This window comes from Hoplias malabaricus, chromosome Y, assembly GCF_029633855.1.
Source record: "Hoplias malabaricus isolate fHopMal1 chromosome Y, fHopMal1.hap1, whole genome shotgun sequence".
In the NCBI taxonomy this organism is placed as follows: Eukaryota; Metazoa; Chordata; class Actinopteri; order Characiformes; family Erythrinidae; genus Hoplias; species Hoplias malabaricus.
Window position 1 is genome coordinate 16828699 of NC_089820.1, and position 12919 is coordinate 16841617.

At 40.5% G+C, this 12919-nt stretch overlaps 1 protein-coding gene across 4 annotated transcripts in view; it reads right to left on the reverse strand.

Moving 5' to 3' along the window:
- Positions 1-12919, reverse strand: part of LOC136679461 (uncharacterized protein KIAA0825-like) — a 121917-nt gene that overhangs the window by 86535 nt on the left and 22463 nt on the right. For all 4 annotated transcript variants that reach the window (XM_066657987.1, XM_066657988.1, XM_066657985.1 and 1 more), the window contains exons 5-7: positions 5287-5457; positions 4016-4101; positions 3492-3716 (exon numbers count right to left, since the gene is read on the reverse strand). In XM_066657987.1, the coding sequence (XP_066514084.1) occupies positions 3492-3716; positions 4016-4101; positions 5287-5457 (482 nt within the window). The remainder of the gene's footprint in view (positions 1-3491; positions 3717-4015; positions 4102-5286; positions 5458-12919) is intronic.

Here is a 12919-nt window from a genome sequence, read left to right on the forward strand (position 1 = left end):
GAAGTGCCTCAGGAGGCGCCTCACTTGAAAAGAAGACCCCTAAGGGTTATCAGCAAAAGGAAGCAGCCTTGGATCTGAACATGCGCACACAAAACTTCCAATCTGCCTCCTCCCCCCTCATGCGCCCGTCTCCAAAATGAAGATATCACCCCTAGACCCTTCCCGAGCAATCCCCTCCCAACCCCTCATCCACACTCATGTGCTCCTCATTCAAAGCACATCAACAGGAACGACACTGGAGCAGGCCTGTGTATGTGCCGAGTTCACCACCAAATTTATACACCTATAGAAATGAGTTATGGCGCCAGGCTATTCAAAAGCAGTAAAACATGCGCACACACCATACATACGCTCCAACCCTTCCTTTTCCATTGGGAGTTACCGCGTCCTGAGGCCTCGGCGAACGTACGAAATAACAGAATGCCTGTATAAATGGAAACACTCCCTATGCCATCAATCAGACAGTGGACAAGCGAGCAAGAGGTGACTTCATACTTCTCCACTAAAATATCTGATCCACCTTGAATAGCCTCCTCAGTTCTCAGTCCCTATTGACTGGCTTTACACTAAAAAACCTGAACACATTTGAGCTGTTTGAAACTTTCACTAAAGGTGGCATCACATAAAGCCACTGCTAAAGTACTGCAAGTTTGTGAGATCTCAACTGAGAAACCAATTTTAATGAACCACTCGTCCAAACACTAAAAAATAGACTATATTAAGAAATATCCTTTACTTTACTCATTCATTTCTGCTAATGGCTTCATCCATCTCCATCAAGGTCACAGAATATACCTAGAATCATTGGATGCAGAAACAAGGCGGAAACACACAGGGTGTCTACGGTAGGGCATCACACACTCACCCAAGCGTTTGCACACTTTATATACGAACAGAGATTATTTCTCCAATTTTGCTAATCCACGTGATAATATTAACACAAATATTTCTACACTGATCAGCCACAACATTACAACTGCCTCCTTGTTTCTACATTCACTGTGCATTCTTTCAGCTCCACTGACTATGTTGTAGTTCTACAATTACAGATTGTAACCCATCTGTTGCTCTGCATACATTGTTTGGCTCCTTTCACCTTGTTCTTCAATCTTCAGGACCCCCACAGGCAGGTATGTTTTGGGTGGTGGATCATTCTCAGCGCTAGAGTGACAGTACGTGTAGCTTGTGACGGTACGAGTGGATCAGACACAGTAGTGTTGCTGGAGTTTTAAACCCCTCAGGGTCACTACTAGTCTCAGAATAGTCCACCATCCCAAAATATCTACTACCCAAATAATGCCTGCTTTGTGGTGGTCCTTTGACCATTGAAGAACAGGGTGAAAGGAGGCAAACAAATTATGCAGTGCAACAGGAGGACTACAGTCTGAAATTTTAGAAGTAAAAAATGCTGTTGTATTAGTAGGTATAATACTAAGTCTGAGGCATTTTAAAATTCCAATTCTAACAGGCCGCAAAATGGTCACGGCAATGCATGGGCCCCTGCCAAGTGAGTAGACTCAGTGGACAGATGAGGCCTCAAAATGATGGTTCAGTTCGACAACCGAGTCAATAAGCAACTGGGTTTGTCTGTTAAGAGCTCCGCAGGCGGTTCTGTGAGATAGAGGTGGGCGAAGGTATACTGCTACACACTCTCAGGCTCTGTGCTCTCTCAGACTGAAGGTGATGAGGACTCAAGAGGTGTCGGTGAGATTTATGGCTTTTTCAAGCCCGCTGCTCGGGCTCAGAGAAACCGTAACTAGCGCAGATCAAAGATATGGATCCCAATAGGACAGCCACCGCAAGGTTATTCCTCCATAAGGCTATAAAACATTTAAAAGCTCAGAGTTTCTTAACAGATACTTCTGAATGGTACTAAATTCCAGGCCCTCACCAGAAGACAGAAGGTTAAGGACGATGCGAAGCCATTGTCAACATGAGGTGGTCAATAACTCGGGTGCAGTTTCAGGGTGATAAATGGTTCTCTCAAATATTATGCAGGGCAAGATGCTCTGCAACGTGGAAAATTTGAACCCAGGCATGAATGTATGAATATGAATGTGTGAAATATTGATTCCATTAATGCATTTGGACTAGCTGTACCTTGGAGCCAGTCCTGTGATAGCATGATGTGCCTGCTTATGGTCCACTGTGATATGTGTCAAAAATGGTGGGGGTTGGGGGGAGGGTGGTTTCAGAGAGTCTCAGGGCAGTAGGGAATGCAAATAAATGCACGTGGTAACCTTTGAGTGGAGAGCCGCTCATTTCGAAGCACTGACCTACACATAAACGTGTTGTACAGGTCTTGAGTGTGGACAAATTCTGACACTTGTTAGTGATGTGGTTCCATGGGCACCAACTGCACCATCAAAGCACCAGAATTAAAATCAACCACAAAAGCTCTGATATTTCAAAATGTGCAACAGTCATTTTGTTCAACCTTTTGAGGACGATGTTTTCAAAGATGTAAAATGTATCACTAATGTGCACAATTTATGAACTCCAAGATCAAGCAACAGAATATCATCCCACACAAATATCAACAAATGCTCAATGATGTAAATATTAAAGTGTTAAAATCAATATAATATAACTATACAATACAATATAACGTATGTGACTGAAAATCCCAGCCCTGGAATAATAATACGGATAGATTTTCACAGAAGATATTACCCACCAACCAATATATTGAATGGGATATAAAATTTACACCCATCTTTTTTATACAATTTACACCCATCTTTTTTTCTAAGCTAGTAGTCTGCAAGGTCCAAACCACATAGTCTGCGCCCTCTTCACAGGCCTTCCACAGAAGCTTTGATGGCTCATCAATCTCCCCACACAAGATCAGGTGAAGCAGCTCTTGGACCAGGGCAATTGTAATGAGGGATAAAATGAGGCAAGACATTTCTGGTCAACAGGGAAAAGGTGGATATGGACATATCCTATGGAACCCATCCTATGTCCACTACTACAGAAAAGATAAGAAACAACACTGGAGAAGTGAGTGGGAGCCATGTAGGAGCCATGATGTATAATGTAAAAGGCAGGTTCACCACTGAAAGAAGCTGATCATTGTAGGCCTTATCCAAAGTTAAGATTATTAAATATATTAAATGGGGATAAAAGGAAAATTTCTGATTCTGAGATTTGCTACATTCGGATGGCCCCTATAATACCCTAATACAGGTCAATATTACTTTGGTTTAACTACTTATAATTATACTAATACAAAAGCAATGATAAATATATACACACAAATAATTATTCATTAAGCAAAGTTGGTTCTAACTTTATCACAGATTTAACGTTCAATTAATTCATTCATTCTGCATCTGTACACAGCAAACTCCTCACAGACCCGAGGTGGGATTTGAACCCTCGACCCCAGACCCTTGGATTTGTATCACCCTAAATAAAAGTAATATTAAATAAAATAATTTGTTATAAAACAAGTTGCCATATAAAAACTACCCTAATAAGTTACTTGCCTTAGCAATCATCTTGGGTACATCCTTCTCTGGACAGGTCAACTCAGCCCCTTGCTGAACGGGAACATTAACGGATGGAATGAGGGCAGAGCCGGAAGTATACGTGATCTCTTCCTGCTGCAAGGTCTTAGTGCACACATCCTCCAGGAACACTTTCACACAGTGAGCCATCGGAGGAACCAGCTCCCTGAATGCAGCCCTCCACTCAAACTCCAGGCACACTGCCTACACACAGATACCACAGCAGAATCATTGATTAATACAGTATAGAATAACGTGGATGTTCACTGTTCAAGGTAAAATAGTAATTATTAAGACATTGAGTTACAATGATTATTGGTGACTTTAAAAAGTTGTTTTTAAAATGTGTGAAAGGGTTTAACATGCATTTTGTCCAAATGATGCTTCCCCTGAACATAAAATAAAACCTATAGTTTTCTCCATGGAAAAAAAAATAAGATTCAGGTCTCAATTTAATGTTAACAACTAACAGAAAAATGACATCAGCTGTTTGTAAGGCTTACATCTGTGCTCTGCAACAGAAGGTCAGGAGTAGCTTTCCCATCCAGTGCAGTCATCTCCATATCATCTCTGACTTTTTTTAGGATCCCTATAATCAAACATAGAGACAGAAATACAAAGCATGCTTCGTTACCTAACCATTTTGTTTCATCAAATATACAAAATGGCTTCTGAATCAGACGTAAGACAAGAGTTACAACAGCCTCGGCCCAATTAAATATCACTTTTTCACAACATTTCATTAAAGATACCACACAGAGATAGACTAAGTGCTGAAAGAACAAACACTATCATAGACACACACAGGGCTTTGGGAAAGTGAGTCAATGAAGGGAAGTGCTTCTATAACCTGAGGCTGACATATTTAACTCTGGTGTCCTCTTCTATGCACCAGTGACCTAAAAATGACTGCAATGCCTTACAGGAAAGAAGTGGGCAAGGAAAAAAAAGAGCCGCAATTATTGCAGAAAGTGAGCTTTGTGTTAGTCCAAATCGGAGGCAGTGGAGTTGATTTGAACCCCAGATAGCTACGGCCATAACTGGGGTAATCCATGGCAGGGGTGAGGAGGAGGATAACTTGGTGTGTGCGCGCAAGTGTGTGTGTAGGCAGCAAATTAAAAGCGCATGCATCAAGACCACATTTTTCTAATCAGACGCTATGAATGTGAGACCCCGGGCGAGGCAATTTAGCTTAACAAGAGCGAGAGGCGCGCCGGGCGAAGGGGGAGAGGAAGCAGCCGGGGTGTCACTTTTTGACCTTTAAGCTCATCTGATGAATTTCTGGTAATTAAGTCATTTGATTGCCTGAATTAATGATTTGGATAACTGCCCTTTAAAGGCTGTTTACTTCTCTGTAAATCGAGGTCTTTTCTGCATGTCTTGTTTTTTAATGTAACCTTTATAGAAATTACTACATGCACCAGTCACTTTCATGGCAAGTGGGAAAGAAAAAATCAGCTCTTAATTTTTTTTCACAGGGAGAGAGGGAGAGAGAGAGAGAAAGAGAGAGAGAGACAGAATTAATATGTACTTAAAAAGGTATTTTAGAGATGCCAGGTCACACTGGTATGAACAGTTCTGTGAGTCAGCAGCACAAGACAAAATCTAAACAAAAGTTCAACTTCATTTTTCCAAACTTTTACCACAAAGAAAGTTTTGTTAAATATTGAACATTAAGCTTCAGGTCAGTTACCAGTTTGGAGGTGCAAGGTTTTATCACAACAATGGCATTCTTTAATACATCTGAGATGTGCTTTAAGACCTAGGCCTGTACCTCTGAGACTGCATGCAGACTCCCCTGCACAGTTGAGGAAGCCCAGCTCAGTTGCCAGATCTTCTACACGTCGCTCCAGCTCCAGAAGTGTGGAGGCCAGCTGGGTCAGACATTTCAGCTGGTGGGAGGTCAGGCAGAAAGTCCTCACTCTTCTGGGAGCTTCCTGGGGAGCTGCAGGATGGCACGGTATTCAGGTAGTTATGATACGAAAACATCAGTACTGCCAAAAAGTTACAGATTTACTGAAACACGATTAATATTTAAAAGCATAGAATGACCAGAAAATACTTATTCTGTGATATTATACAAGAGCAAGTGTCCAATCACAAAGATCTAGATAAAGACACACAATCAGACTAGTGTCCAAAGCCCTGGAACAAACCTTAAGAAACAGTGTTCTTGGTACACTAATGCAAATTTCAACAGACTTGTACGCACACAGAATCTCGAGTCAGTTCTCCAAGTACATTTTCTAATTACATTAAATCTGAATCTATTCATTTGCTCTCTAAACACTAATCATGGCTTCTAACTCTTTTCTAATCTGTTTTTATATTCTTAGGGTTCACTTGCTGGGTCCAAAATTTGATTCTTGCGAAATGGCACAATTCGGTTATTTATTTCAGTGTTTTCTGAATGACAAAGAGAAGGCACAAAGTCATTAGTACTAGTTATTCACTCTTAAAAATATCATAACACTCCTAACATCAAATCTGCTACAAAGTGGTTTTGAGCGATCCCACAGAAGAACCACTATGTTTGTTAAAGGCATGTGTGTGTGTGTGATGAAAGGGTATCTCTCTCTCTCTCATGGAATCATGGAAACTAGCAATAAACAATAAAATCATTGCATCTTATGAAGAAAAGTTTTGTTGTTGTTTGATTGTTTTCCATTTGGCAACACCTTTGAAAACTTTTTTTTGTTCCCTTTGACAGTATTACATCATTAATGATAAACCTGTAAATTAATAAATAAATATTAATATCAGTGTGTAGGAAGGTTAAGCTGCCACAAATTCGTCCAAAGTCACAAGACAGTCGGCAGGCACAAAACCACTCCAGACGCCACGACCTCAGCTGCCTCCACTCCATCAATCCCCGTCAAAGTTCTCGCTCAAAAAAGCTCGCTCAAACATGGCAAACGAGCACAAACTTTTTCCCGGCTCACCCGCCCGTGACCCCCGTCTCAAATATGGCTTTCCCATTTCTGAAGCTGCCAAAGCCATCACCCGGGGGATGTTCCGCATTAGGGCAGAAGAATGGGCAGCCGAGGAGAGCGCTGCTGTATTCTCCGACACCCCGACAAATACTTTTTTGTATGTGCTCTTAAATGAGTTCCTCCGATAGAAAAGGCATTGGGGAGTGGATCAGGAAGGCATTAACAGAAGCTGTGAAAAGCTTGAGGATGATTGAGTATGGTGGGGATGGAGGGATGGAGAGGGGAAAAAGAAAGAAAGAAGACCCAATAATTGCAACATTATTGCCTCTGGATCCTAATGTAATTTTGTCATATTGTTAGAACAAATCTGACAATATGACAACATACTTATTCCCTCGTTTCCTTCAGCTTAATCAGGCAATGGAGGGAGATGGGGAGGGCTATAAATATCTTTATTTGTGTTACATCCCCCACCCCGACCCCCACCACCACCATCACTTTCGCATTTTCGATTGGGTCCCATTTGCACATGCCAGTCTGGACGGATGATTATACTGATGCAGAGGCAGAAGTTGAACCCAAGAGCATGGCTAGTGGGCATCTCAGAAAAAAATCATGTGTGTGTATATGTTTGTTTGTGTGTGTGTGTGTGTGTGTGTGTGTGTGTGTGTGCATCATCTCAGCTCTCCAATGCTTCATTAATGGGTTCCACAGGGACCTGGAGAAGCTGTGGAGCATTGCATGGAAAACGGCTGCATGAATGCATGGAGAGATGCTCCAGAATCATGAAGAGCTGCAAAAAGAACCTCAAAATAAACAACAGCACAGGCGTTCTCTTTTATTTATATGGGAACTACCATAAATACTGCATTACACATTGAACGTCCTTGGACCTCATGTATAATTATAAGTGATGTAAGTACTGGTAAACTAGAAAAACTTAATGTTACATACATTATTATAAAAAATATTAGATACAAATTTGAAGTGGGCCCATGTACACGATGCTCTGAATAAGCCTCGCTGCATAATACAGATATCTTGCTAACACAGTAAGAGGTTTCAAATCAACAGTAACAGAAATGCTGCCACTTACTCTAAAAGGTCTGGAGACAATTCAGTAATACAGCACTGCAATAACAGTCCACTTTTAAGGGCTTGGCTTGCTTATAATTGTATTTCTTATAGACTCTTTTGGCTCTCAACAGCAGAGCCTACTAGTATTTGGACAATGAGGCATCTAAAAGGTGTAATCATATACCATTTGATGTACACAAAAAGTGGCTTTAGAAATTGCTGATAGGTTTAAACAGAGACCCATTACAAGTAAAAAGACAGATGATAGTGTGCAGTGTAATTTTTCACTTATAGCGGGGAAAAAAATGTGTTTCTTTTGACGTACCACAGTCTTACATATTCTAACCCTTTAGCTTGTGCCTCTCTCTCTCTCTACCCTTGAACTCAGGTCACTTTCGCAGCCGCCACTAACTCACACTTACGGCTGGCATCTCACCTTCATGTTTAATAGCCCGCTGTCATCCTGGCTTGTCTTGCTCCCATACAGCCATAGCCCAGCTATTTATTGCCCATCCATTAATGGCTTATTAAGCCAGCACTCTCATAGCTAACCATTAGAGGCCTGTGTGGGAAAGGATGGCCCAGGCACTAGAGGCGTAATGGGGGTTATTACAACACGGTGATGGAGAGGAGGTGGCCGGGGGGGTTGCTGGGAGCATCCAGCCATGTCATTTACAGTCAAAGAGAAAAAGAAGCCAAGGCAATGGCAGGGGTCATTAAAAGGGCATGACTCTCAGATCAAGTGCAGGGAAAGAAGAGAGACAGGATGCATGAGAAGATGGATAGCAGGTGATGTACTATACTGCTAAGTGTAAATAATATTTATATGCAAGAAAAATGGCACGTTTAAGGGTCATTGACCAGCTTAGAAAATAGCTGGTCGCTGGCCGTGGTGCTACTTCTAAGCATGTTAAGCTCTTAAAGGGCCCATGCCATAATAAATATATAGTTTTCACATTTAGAAATACATCAACAAATGAATGCTCCTGAAGTTTGGCCTGCTTTTTAAATACGACACATTACAAGTTGGAAAAGTGGAAAACAAAATCACCCCTCTACAGGGCTTTGATTCTCTGCCTGGGCAAGCACACTATTGGCCCGACCAACAACAGCTCTTTGGCAAGACTCCTAATGCTCCATTTGCTTACCTCTGTACTGTGATTGAACTCTAATGCTTCAGAAATGCTGTTTTTGTTCTGTAAACACTACTGTAAGTCTAGTCACAGCAGGTGACAGATAATCAAAGGAAAATAAACAGACAGTGTTCCTAAACCAGACTTTACTTTTCTATTGAGAGAATTCAAAAGTGGGGAAAAAGAGCTCTCACAAGGGTAAAAGTATATTGTTAATGACACTACGTTACCCCAACTTTAATCTCCTCAGTTTCTCCAGAGGGCAAAACTAACAAAATAAATAGATGCTATTTTAATTGTAAATGCACGTCCTTTTCCTCAAAGGCACTCTCCTGAATTGGGCTTTGCTTACACCAAATACAAAATTTGCGTCACGCTTGCTTTGACTGACATTTAGAGAGAGAGAGAGAGAGAGAGAGAGAGAGAGAATGAGGGGAGTGGCAGTGAAAATTGGCAGGAGGCTAGAGAAAGAGAGGGAAGAGAGAGAGAGTAAAAAAAAAAAAGAGAAAAGAAACGTGGGGAGGCAGGGAAATCCCCAAACAGTTGTTATTGATTCCGGTGTTTACGGGCGGATAGTTTAGTGCCGTTTACAAAACAGAACAGATGCAGCCAGTGAGCAAAAAGGTAAACAATTGCTGTGTGGCGTGCTGCCAAATCCCTGGCCTGGCGTATTAAACTGACGCTGAAGTGCTTTTCCCCTTTGGGTTGCACTTACTGCCACTTCATCTCCTCCACACTCGCTCGCCCCATTCTCTCCTTTCATTCACTCTCTCGCTAGCGCGTTCTCAAACACACACTCGCATACACACAGTTGTAGATGGTGTTGTCTGACTGGCTGGACTGTGTCCTGTTCTGACCCTTGGGGCCTTGCTCTACCTAGCTGGCTCATTAGTGCAGGGAATTGCATGTGTCTGACACAGGCCCTAAAAGCAATTATTAAATGCTTTTCACCAAATGATGCCCAGTCTCTTTGGGGAATGAGCAATCAGGCAATAATTTAGCCACTGATTTTTTATTTCCTTTCTCCCTCTCCCTTTCTCTGTCTGAAATGATTTGCACCATGATGGGCAAACACCAAAGGCAGGCTACCTCAGAAATGTCTGTTCTCAACTTTTATCACCTGTACTATTAAACGTAGTAGTAATAACAGTAATAATAACCCTATTAATGCCACTGTTGTGTCAATTCCTTTCAAAAAATTCATTTGAACATTGATGATTATTTTTTATATTATTCTTGTATTTAAGTTAAATTCCTTGATTTTTTAAATTATTTATTTCATTACAAATACATACCATATTATTTATTTATTTTATTCAGATGTCATATATTTATTCAAATAAAAAAGAGCGGCATAATTTAGTACTTCCCACCCATTCATGATATTTGGAAAAATGAAATATAAAAAATAAAGGAGGCTGAATTTCCTTAATATTAAATTGCATTAAATGGCAGGAAGTCACTCAGATATTGATCTAACTAAAAGAAACAAAATGCAGAGGGCAATCAAGGAGAGAGACAAGAGTCATGAGAGGGAGGGCCAGATTTCATGTTCCTGGTGTAACTGCTGGTGTTGCCATGTACGAGCCAACCCCACATAACAACAACAACAAAAAAAAGTCTCACTGACAAGTTTATCATCCAGTTGGATCAACAGTGGTATTCTCCACTGACTCTGACTGACAGGACAACAAAGCCCGCTCAGCATGTCGGAAGCTGGAGCTCCACACAGATGCAGATGTTAACAGTGGCACCAGGGGAATCCAGCAGCTTCCGTATCAAAGCTGCCTCAGCCTCTACCCATCCTGGCCCTTTAGCAGGGAGACAGGGCTCTAGTGGCATGGAGAAACACAGCAAAAATTCTCAGGGCCATGTTTCAGTGCACTCCAACACTCTCTGCACTTCAGGCAATGTTACTGTTGCTGTTGTTGTTTTTGTTGCTCTTCTTGTTGAAGTCAAGCCCTGATTAAAGTGCCGCAGGACACAAGTGGACCTCCTAGGGGGCTCCCTAATGGTTCAGGCTAGGTTATGTATCATGCTGTTTGTGTGTGTTTCGACTTTTGCTTTTCGACTGATCTGAGTCATGCTGAACATACGGTATAAGCTCCCGTGTTTACAAAGATGCGCTGGTATCTGTCAAAACCACAGATACAAACTGTTGAGTTTGTGGTGTCTATGTTTCTTAAAGTTTGACTTCTGTTGAGCATTATATTAAGGATTTAAATGATTTATTATATTGGATTATTTGTTTTTGCTTGTATTGTAAATACGCAAAAAACTAAAAAGAAAATAATTGTCCATTAACCGTAATCAGTGTAAACCGTTAAATTAATTGTGATTAATTTCTCTTTTTTTTTTATCCATTTCCTTTTCTCTGTAATAGCTGCGAATCCTTTCAGGCCCAGATTGTTGATTTATTTTCTTTTTGGTATTAGTTTATCTGCTCGTGTGTGTCATATGGTTATGGAATGTATTACTTTTAAAAATTGAAATGTAATTGCTTTTTAATATAAAATTAGAATGTAATTGTTTTTTACTTTTATTCCAAACTCAAACGGCTAACTAGGGTCAAATAAAATCAAATAAAAAACTAAAACTTTCCCCAACATTTAGAATTATATATTCATATCTGTATAAGTCTCATCTAAATACATCACACTGCATCTTTACATCATGGTTTGTATATCCCTATACATGTACATACACAATGTCTGGAGAAATTAGTAAACTGTTATTTAATTGAGGTATAAATGTGATTATTTCCTGTAAAGATGACTGTGTTCTCTTGGACTGAGCGCATAATGCTTACTGCTGTGTGGCTAATGACCAGTTCACAAGCTCTGTTACATTTTCCCAATTTAAAACCTTAGATTATTTTGAATTATGTATAATTAAAACTACAGCTCTATTGAATATGCACTCTTTGGAATTGTGATTAATTGCTCAGCCTTAGACAAAGACCGGCACGACCAACTCGGGCTTTCCTGCCAGAGGCGTTGTACGCTTGGGCCGCAGCAGGGGTTGCCAGCCCTTCCTGTTGTGCAAAAAGCTAGTATCTGATGCCGCGATTAAGCTGTACCAGGGAAGACTGACAGCAAGGACACCAGTGACAGTTTCTCCTGGCTCATTTTTCAGTGATACAATCTGGAAACATTTCCTTCCCTCAAGGCCTACTTGCATGGGTGAATCAACCTTTATTCCAAAACCCACCGGCAGTAAAGGCTGAAGATTGGAGACCACAGTAAAATGATTGCCTGATATCCTTGAACATTTTAAAAGGAGAAAAAAGAAAAAAGGGCATGTCTTCAAAAAGACACAGGCTCAATAGGTACAACCCAAGCTTTTTTTTTTTTTTTTACTTCCGAGCTAATAAACAAATCAAAGATATGACACAAAACAAATGTAATACTGGCTTTGTGAAACATTTCAAACACATTAAATGATCTGAATTAACGACATTTTTTCTTACCAAATCAAATAAAGAAAAAAAAGGAACCACTCAATGTTGAGGAAAAAAGATCACCTTGTGATTTCCATTTCAAAAATAAGTCTAAAAATGTGAACTAGCCTGCAATTAAATATGGCACCAACAACAGAGCTGTCACTTGAAACAAATTGGAAAAGTTTAAAAAATCCTAAAATCCAACATGAATAGCAGGAAATGGTGTTGACAATTTTGGAAATTCCATTATAACACATGAAGATGATTATCTGAAAAAATAGAAAACAATCAAATTTCCCCTCCATTCCAAGTGTAATTTGGTAGTGGTGTCTGTAAATCCAGTACACAACTGTCAGTACAGCAGGTATTATACAACTCATGTACCCTACTGGATAGAGGAAACCCATAAATACTGCATGTAGTACACAGCTTGTGCAGTTAAGTAGTATTCAGAACACACAATAACCGCTGAACAGACAGCTGACCCCAGAAGGATATTTTAAACGCAATACATTTGTTAGGTACAGTACATGTGCGAGCTCTTCTCAGGTGTGCAGTTAGATTTAAGAGTTGTTGTGGACTGATGGCATGACGTTTGTAGTGCTTACGCAATGGAATCAGCTATTGCACAGTAATGAGCAAACCTGCATGACGTAGTGTGTGAAACTGTTCACTAACCTCCTGAATACAGTTCCCTAGAAGACCGCATTATAAAGTGAGTAATGTAGGGAATAGTAAGCAGGCGGCCATTTTGAATACTGCTCAAGTCAATTTTAAGGATGATAATGCATCTTGCCACAGAGCAAAGAGTGTTAAAATGTT